Below are 9,298 nucleotides of genomic sequence, written 5' to 3'. Positions count from 1 at the left end.
TTTGATGCGTAATACGGTCTCTAGGCACTTGTTAGAGTAGTTGCTACGAGTTTCATTGAGCCTTATTCACTTTTCCTTAGAGTCACTAAAAATTTCAGAAATTTTCAGAAATAGAAAAGGGAAAAGATGAGGATGTTCATGAGAGGCTCTTCAAACCGTGACCCCAAGGATGATGGGAGTGAGAAGAACGCCAAGTATACGGTCCCTCGAGTCACAGAAGTTTGCGCGTGCGAATGGCCAAGCGACGCGTTCTTACGCGCCGCTGGAATTTATGAGGACTTTTATCACTTGGTGGAGAACGCAGGCCTTACCGCCTTCGATGAAGATAAGTGGTCGCAATACCTCCTCCTCACTAATATCTTCGTACAAAGCTTTAACATCTATCTGAGGAAGAATCCTCCTATGGTTGAGTTTAAACTTTATGATGTCCCCTAGCGCATGTCACTTTAGGATTTTTGCAATGTTTGCAAATTACCTTATGTTGGGGATATTCATGAACCTCGTCCATGGGATTTGGAAGCTTTTATAGGTACAATTGTTGTAGGAGAGGAGAGAGGAGTGTCTTGCACTAGAGGTGCTAGCATTCATTTTCCCGTGCTTCGGTATTTCTCACTATTTGTGGGAAAATGTTTGATTGGTCGTGGGAAAGCTGGTTCACTTAGTTCCCTAGATCTTGCGGTTTTGCGCGAAGTCCTTTATAACGATAAAACTTATAGCTTGGGCGCTATAGTAGCTCAACGGTTGGACCTTAACCGTTCTAAACGTGTTGTTTATGGACGTATCTACGCTACCCGTCTTGCCAAACACTTTGAGATACCCATTAGACTGGAGGAGGAAGAAGAGATGCTTCTTCCCGAGAGATATCTAGATTACTATAGCATGGTTCTCCATGACTTTCTTGATAGATATATAGGTGGTAGGATGATATATAACCTGGTATTTAGTCAGGGTACTCGTGAGACTATTATTTTGCCTGCTCCTTCTTTGTTCAATCTTCATGCAGGCAGGTACACTATTATGCCCTCGGAAATCTATGCATATTGGGGCTTAGCCCAACCACAGGTGCCCGTGCCCGAGCCGCCAATCGAGTACCAGATGCCAGTTTATCAGTGGCAGCCGGAGGAGCTCACACAACAGTGGCATCCACAGTCCACTCCGGAGTACCCAGGAGCTGGTTATTTCCCTCCTTGGGAGTAGACCAAGTTAGGCCAAAAGCCTAAGCTTGGGGGAGTACGTGTTCTCACGACTTTACATTCTTGCTTATGCTTTCACTTTGTTAGCCGGTGTTCACACTTTGCCACTGTATTATCCATGCTAGTTTATTTTTCTTTTTCTCGTTTTCTTTTCGTGTGTCTATCTAGTTCGAAAAAAACCAAAAAGATTTTCTTTTTCTTCTTTTGCTTGTTGGGAGCTTTCCCGTGTAGATAGTTTGCTTTTTCTTTGGGTCAAGGTAGAAGATATTGGTTACAATGTTTAGTGGCTCTTGCATGCATACCTGTTTCGCTTTCAAAGAACCATATTACTTTGTCTTCTCCTTTGTGTTTGCCTGCAGATTCCAGCATAGTCCAATGCACGAGCACGCTTATTATTGTTCACATCGTTCGGTCGTGCAAGTGAAAGGCAATAATGACGATATATGATGAAGTGACTGAGCCTGGAAAAGCTGGTATGAACTCGATCTGTTTTGTTTTTGTAAATATGACTTGCTCATCATGCCTAATTCAACTTTGTTGTGAGAGAAACATGTTTGCAATGACAACTTAGTGATCATAGTTGCTTATGCCATGCTTATTTAGCTAGGAGCTTATAATGGTCTGTCTTGATTGCCCACATGAATGTTGAGATGAATGTGTTGTAGTATGATAGGATGGTATCCTCCTTTGAATGATTGAAGTGGCTTGACTTGGCACATGCTCACGCATGTAGTTGAAATAAAATCAACATAGCCTCTATGATGTTCATGTTCATGGTGATTTACGTCATACTCATGCTTGCACTCAGTGCTAGTTAATCTCAATGGATTTGGATGACTTTTGTCGCTCTCTAGTTGGTCGCTTCCCAATCTTTTGCTAGCCATAACTTGCACTAAGCGGGAATACTGCTTGTGCATCCACCTCCATAAACCCAAAGTTGTGCCATATGAGTCCACCATACCTACCTATGTGCGGTATCTACCTGCCGTTCCAAGTAATTTTGCATGTGCCACTCTCTAAACCTTCAAGAAATAACCTGTTTTGCATGCCCGAACCGCTCATGTGGTGACAAGGGGCTATGGGTATACTCCATGCTAGGCGTGTTATCCTCGATATGTGTTTATTCACTATCATTCACGAGAAAGGGGCCGGTAATTGGAATTCCTAGTTCCATGCTCAAATCGAAAAGATAATTGCAAACAAAACTCCCCCAGGATTGTTGTTGGTTTGGACGGTACCCAAGGATTCGGCTAGCCGTGGAGTGTGATTGATTGGTGGTGGGGGAGTCAAAACTTTACTTTTCTGTTTGGGAACCGCCTATAGCATGTGTAGCGTGGAAGATATTGAGAACTCTTAGTCATTGCGTTGACAATGAAAGCATGCCACCCAAAATTATTATCTCTGTTTTCAAAGCTTCAGCTCTGGCACCTCTGCAAATCAATGCTTCCCTCTACGAAGGGCCTGTCTATTTATGTTCCTATTGAGTCATCCTCCTCTTACAAAAGCAACAATTAGAGAGCACCTGTGTCATTTTTATGCTTTTGTTTTAACTGTGTTGATTATAACTATGCTGGATTTTCATTGCCATCAATTACAATGTTTAGTCAGCCCTTGGTCTTTTAAGGTGCTCTGCATTTATGTTTTGCGGTCTCAGAAAGAGCTAGCGATATACCATCTATTCGTACTCCTTCATGTTGTTTTGATTGAACTGTTGACACTTGAGGCTTATTATTATTTGCTCGCTTGTTGATTATGCCATTGATATGAGTTTACCGTGAGACCTAGATGTCATTTGCTTATGCGGTTTGCTTCTGATGTTGCTGAAATTCTGGTTGTGGGTTAGACATAGTTGCAACAACAAGATCAAACCGAGTTCGTCAAAGTATTTCTTTTGTCTCTCTCAGTTTGTCAACTGAGTTGCTTGAGGACAAGCAAGGCTTTAAGCCTGGGGGAGTTGGTACGTCTCCGTCGTATCTACTTTTCCGAACTCTTTTGCCCTTGTTTTGGACTCTAATTTGCATGATTTGAATGGAACTAACCCGGACTCACGCTGTTTTCAGCAGAATTGCCATGGTGTTGTTTTTGTGCAGAAATGAAAGTTCTCGGAACGTCCTGAAAATTTACGAAGATTTTTTCTAGAATAAAATAAAAATACATGCGTAAAGATCCACGTGAGGGGGCGTGCCAGTGGGCCACAAGCCCCTGGGCCGCGGCCACGCCCTATGGTCTTGCCATGAGGGCTCTTGGGGCCCACGTGGCACCACCGCCCCCAATCTCAGTCCTATATCTTCCGTTTCGCTTGAAAAAAAAAATCAGAGAGAAGGTTTCATCGCGTTTTGCGATACGGAGGCGCCGCCACATCGAGTTCTTCATCTGGAGGGCACATCTGGAGTCCGTTTCGGGCTCCGGAGAGGGGAAATCGTTGCCATCGTCATCATCAACCTTTCTCCATCGACAATTCCATGATGCTCTTCATCGTTCGTGAGTAATCTCATCGTAGGCTTGCTGGACGGTGATGAGTTGGATGAGATCTATCATGTAATCGAGTTAGTTCTTGACGGGGATTGATCCCTAGTATCAACTATGTTCTAGATTGATGTTACTACTACTTGGCTATGCTTAATGCTTGTCACTAGGGCCCGATTGCCATGATTTAAGATCTGAACCTATTATGTTATCGCCAATATATATGTGTTTTAGATCCTATCTTGCAAGTTGTAGTCACCTACTATGTGTTATGACCCGGCAACCCCAGAGTGAAAATAGCCGGAACCACTCCCGGAGATGACCATAGTATGAGGAGTTCATGTATTCACCGCGTGTTAATGTGTTGGTTCGGTTCTTGATTAAAAGGAGAACCTTAATATCCCGTAGTTTCCATTAGGACCCCGCTGCCACGGGAGGGATGGACAATAGATGGCATGCAAGTTCTTTTCCCTAAGCACGTATGACTACATACGGAATACATGCCTACATTAGATCGATGAACAGGAGCTAGCCACATATCTCTGTGTGTTATAGCTGTTACATGATGAATCACATCCGTCACACTCATCCATCACCGATCCACTGCCTACGAGTCTTTTACTACTGGTCCTCGATACGTTACTTTGCCTAGGCTTGTCCCTTTCTACAAGAGGGATTGGGCCACTTTGCTGCTGTCACTTTGCTGCTACTGTTGCTACTGATGTTACTTGTTACTTTGCTGATGTTGCTACTACTGTTCCTTGCTACCCTGCTTTTACTTGTTGCAAGACTTTGCTGGTGCCGTTGCCGAAGCTAGGTAAGCGGTACTGACAATCCCGTCAACCAAGGCTTTTTCTGGCACCGTTGCTATCATACTACCTTGCTACTGATACTTTGCTTGCAGACACTAATCTTTTAGGGGTGGTTGAATTGACAACTCAACTGCTAATACTTGAGAATATTCTTTTGCTTCCCCTTGAGTCGAATAAATAAATTTGGGTTGAATACTCTATCCTCGAAAACTGCTGCGATCCCATACGCTTGTGGGACATCAGGCACCCTGACTGCTGCAGCCCAGGGCTTTGGACCCTTTGCCGTTTGCTGCAGCCCCTTTGTTGTCGGTGAGCGGACGACAAAGGCTCCAAACTACCCCTGTTTATTTTATTTTTTATTATATCCAGCAATTTTCACACAAATCAAGGATATATATATATTTGACGAAAATAATTTTGTTGCCGTACTAATAACCATATTAAAATAAGTTTCATCCATCGATACATACATATTATGCAAGTCTCATCCGTACCAAACCATATATTACACTAGTTTCATCCATACATACAAAGTTTCATATCCATATATTACAATAGTTTCATCCGCAAATATTATCCACAAAAATACAAGTAACCCAAGGACTCCATCAATCCAAGCTTCCGTGAAGTGAATGTAATCTCCAAAATGTGAAATAAGAAAGTTAGAAGAAGAAGACTAGATGAAGAAGAGAAATATAGGTCATTTCAGAACTAATTAAGCTTACTACATCATCTAGGTGGAAATTAAGCTAAGTATATGTCATTTTGGAGCTACTTAGTTAAAAATAGGTCATTTACACTACTAGGAAAAGGCCTGCTAGTGGCGCACCTGTTTTGGCTACTAATGGCGCACTATAGGTGAGCCACTAGCATCACGCCATTACAATTTTTACTAATGGCGCACCAGAGGTGCGCCATTAGTATCTGGTATACTAATGGAGCACCAGGAAGTGCGCCATTAGTATGCCTCCCAGGTGCGCCATTAGTATGCCTCCTAGGTGCGCCATTAGTATAGCTCATGGTGCGCCACAGGTTATACTACCAGCTCTAAGAATATTCAATTATTATCCTCACACCCACAAGAAGGTTCAAGATAAACACATATTACACCACAATGAAAATATGTTCATAAACATGCACATACATTGAACGGATGTTGACAAACAAATTAACCTAGAGGAAGCATAGTTTTTACCATCTTAACATCATCTAGAACACACAAGTCACAAAAATATAAGGACTATTGGTTACTATGAGAGACTTCAGATGGTCCAGAACACACAAGTTTGTATCTACATGCACAAAGTGCAAGCTCCAAAACACTCGAAACACCAAATGGTCTACAAGACAATAAGGTCCATGATTACAGGTTGGTTAGTCCATAAATGCTAGAGAGTCATCATGTCCATGTGCATCAATAGGTTGAGTACCTGAAAACATTTTGCACAAATTTGTCAAGAAAGTGGAACCAGGTCAAGTTGTTAAAATCTCATATGCGTATTAAAAATATTCGATCAAAAGATTATCATGATATCATAGTTAACAATATAGTTTCTATAAAAGTTATAATCATCTCACATGCTATTATACAGAACTATGTTCCAGTGCTTGTAGTTTTATCAACAATGAATGCCTTGAGCATCTTAAACAAAGATTTTCATGAAATCATAGTTAACAATATCATTTCTATGTGGTTATTGTCACACGCTGACACACATTTTTCTTCTACTAATAAGAAACTAACATTTATTATCATGAAATTGAGGTCGTTGCCCCTCCTCACATGGATTGTGGTGGTGCCTAAAATAGAATTAGAGCAATATGTTTAAGCAGAGTTAGAGCCCAACACAAAAAAATTTGATGTGAAGTGCACAATTATTTATAAATGAGAATATACTTCTAGGAAACCAAAATCATTTGAAATGTCCATCAATATTCCGGACAAGCAGCACACACACACACATGTGTATTATGAACGTCCATGTATAATAAAATTATAAAATAGGGATATCTCACATTGGCTTTTTTATACATAAATGTGTAGTAAATGATTTTGATATTTTTTCTCTCCAACGAACGTGGAATATAGAACACGGACTCTTTCTTTTATCAGATATAGCACCAATGATACCTCAAGGTTTTTTTGAAATAATGGGATATCCAAGGTAGAGAAAGAAATTCAGTCTTACTGGATAGAAGGCAAGGTGTGTTTTCCTTTTTTCGCGTCTCTATAGGACATAAGTGTTTAACTGTTTGTATGAGTCTTGCTGTACCTAGAAACTTATATTGACCACAAAAACATCTTGGTAGAAAAAGAGAGTGATCTTGAACTATGCACTGCCGATATAAATATTATGTGCAGTTGCTTCAGTTTTACTTGTCTTTACAAGTGAAATGCATAAATTACAACCAACAGGGCAAAAATGGGATGAAAAAATTGCGGAAAGATACCTAGACTACTTTCTTCCTGTCAGCACTGAGACCATGAAGCGATGCATCTGTGAAGAAAGTATCAAACAGTGATGGGATATGTGTGTAATCTAGCAATGCTTTGACAATTATATGATGATGAATCAAGCCAGAAATCTAGGAAGACATGCGGAAGCGTGCTCATCAGCAAATGATTTGAATATTCAATCCTGCTTAAAAGAGTTACTGGTAAGTGTATCAACAAAGTATATAAAAATACTCACAGATTAATTCATGCAGCTCCAAATTTAAGTGTTTTCCACTCCATTTTCTCTCCCATCTTTCTTAGCTGTTGTACCTACAAGGAGACAACCACATTAGCTTGCTACTTAGCTGACTTCAGAATGATGCTCTACTAATTGTTGAAGAGGCGAGAGCACAAATAGGCAATGACTGTAAGAGGCTCCCGTGTGGAATTAGAACAAGCATTTAGAGTTTCTTCCTACCACAGCTTGCTGATGATTGAACTAAATAACCAATATGCATGTGTGCATAGCTCGATCCTATGGTTAAAAGAATAAAAGGAAGAAAGCTACAGTAGAGGAAAATTTAAAGGAGAATCATGTTCAAGGAGGTGCATCGATGCATCAATGCCACTTTTGGTAGTGCCCTTGGGTGTCCTTTGAACATGAGTTTGATGTTGTTGTACAACAGATTTGAAACTTCCGGACGACTCATCCTCCGAGGGTCATGTTGCAAATCATTAATAATTACAAACTTCGGTAGGGATCCCACAGTCTTGTATAGTCAATTCTTATGCACGTGTGTGCGCAGAAATATAGAAACTTATGAACTGGTGGATTTATCGACGGTTGACATATGTTATTTCAGCACATGCATTTATATAAAATCGGACTGAAGTTAAGCATGGGCAGCACACAGCAAGACTAAATCAGAAATGTATCTGAAGCTGTCAGCAATGCTGTAGCATTAACTCAAGAGATTGGAGGACCTCCTTCATCGACCCTCCTACCCTCCTACGGCGAGGATCAACAACATACTCTAGCCAGTCCTCTCTGCAATCTCATTCTTCTCCATCCTCTGCCCCATATCATCTCTGCACACTCTGCTCAAGCGGGGAGAAGTAGGATCGCATGCACTGTTCTCTGATATTTCATTCAGTCCAGCAGGAGCAGCAAGTCAGCGGCCACTTCTTCCATCCACAACAACATGGTCCAATTCAGACAGTTCGACAAATCTATAGGTTACAGTACATCCAAAATAGTAGCTCCAGGCATGAACTTACAACTCCTCCAGAACACCAAGAATAAGAAAGAAGCATACCATTGCATCCATTGACCATGGTATCCAGTTGTTCCCTTCGAACCTCCAAGGGTGACGGCGGCACTGGCATGACCCCACCTGCACAAGTTGACCAAACCAATTGCTCACGCTATGTGTTGTGGTAAAAAAAATCCAAGATATTGTTGTAGGAGTCCAAATAAAGCAGTACATTATCATTGAACAAATACTATGATGTATTATCAGGAACGCCGAAGATAATTCGGCTTAAGAGGAACAAAATCGAAAATTCATGTACATACAGGGGATCTGGGTGATGTAGAGATGCAGCTGATGCCCGTCCTTAAGCCTCCACCACCCATCAGTGCCAGAGCCGACCAGCCAACTTGGTGGGTTGTCCGTACCGATCTCGGCATAGATGAGGCGGAGGAGCGCGCAGCGGGCGATGACCTCGGCATGGGCGTCATGGACAAGGTCACCGCGAGGTCCGAGGCGTGCTGCGCCGAGGCATTTGGTGCCGGTGGTGAGGGAGAGGACAGTGGGGTTGAGTGGGTTCTCCGGGGAGGAGAGTAGGAAGGCGGCGAGGACGGTGGACGCGCGCCCCTGTGGCTTGCCCTTCTTGGGGAGGGCATGGTACTGGCGGAGGGCGGACGAGGAGGCGGCCTCAGCCCACTGGACGCCGTCTTGCGGAGGCGGAGAGGTGGTGGGAGAGGCGGAGGCGCCTTCGTGTAGATCTCGATCCAACGGTCGCCTGCGCCGGGGAAGGCGCCATATTTCGGTGCGGAAGAGAAGTAGCCGTTGGCTTGTGGAGAGCAGAGGAGAAGTAACCATTGTCGTGGAAGACGGTGGGGTCCGGGACCGAGGACGGCGGGGGGCGGAGGTCGCGATGGTAGGGGCGGTGGTAGATGGGGGAGGAAATGGATGCTGGGAAAACTTGGAATAGTCGTTTGGTAGTAGTGGCGCACTCTGCCCCGGCGCGTCATTACTAGTTAAACTAGTAATGGCGCACTCTACCCCGGTGCGCCATTAGTAGTTTTGCAAAAAAAAATTATAGTAGTGGCGCACTGTGTGAGTGGTGCGCCATTACTAGTTCAACTAGTAATGACGCACTCTGCC

At 42.9% G+C, this 9,298-nt stretch overlaps 1 protein-coding gene across 1 annotated transcript; it reads right to left on the bottom strand.

Moving 5' to 3' along the window:
• Positions 1–8,058: 8,058 nt before the first annotated feature.
• LOC123426654 (tRNA-specific adenosine deaminase TAD1-like) lies at positions 8,059–9,013 on the bottom strand. Its single transcript, XM_045110519.1, has 3 exons — positions 8,485–9,013; positions 8,225–8,302; positions 8,059–8,138 (listed from the first exon to the last, which is right to left on the bottom strand). The coding sequence occupies exons 1-3, from the start codon at positions 9,011–9,013 to the stop codon at positions 8,059–8,061; spliced, it is 687 nt and encodes a 228-aa protein (XP_044966454.1).
• Positions 9,014–9,298: the final 285 nt, after the last annotated feature.

Source organism: Hordeum vulgare, chromosome 2H (genome assembly GCF_904849725.1).
Source record: "Hordeum vulgare subsp. vulgare chromosome 2H, MorexV3_pseudomolecules_assembly, whole genome shotgun sequence".
Lineage (NCBI taxonomy): Eukaryota > Viridiplantae > Streptophyta > Magnoliopsida > Poales > Poaceae > Hordeum > Hordeum vulgare.
The sequence above is the reverse complement of the archived record's forward strand: the minus strand, read 5'-3'. Positions and strand labels throughout refer to the sequence as shown.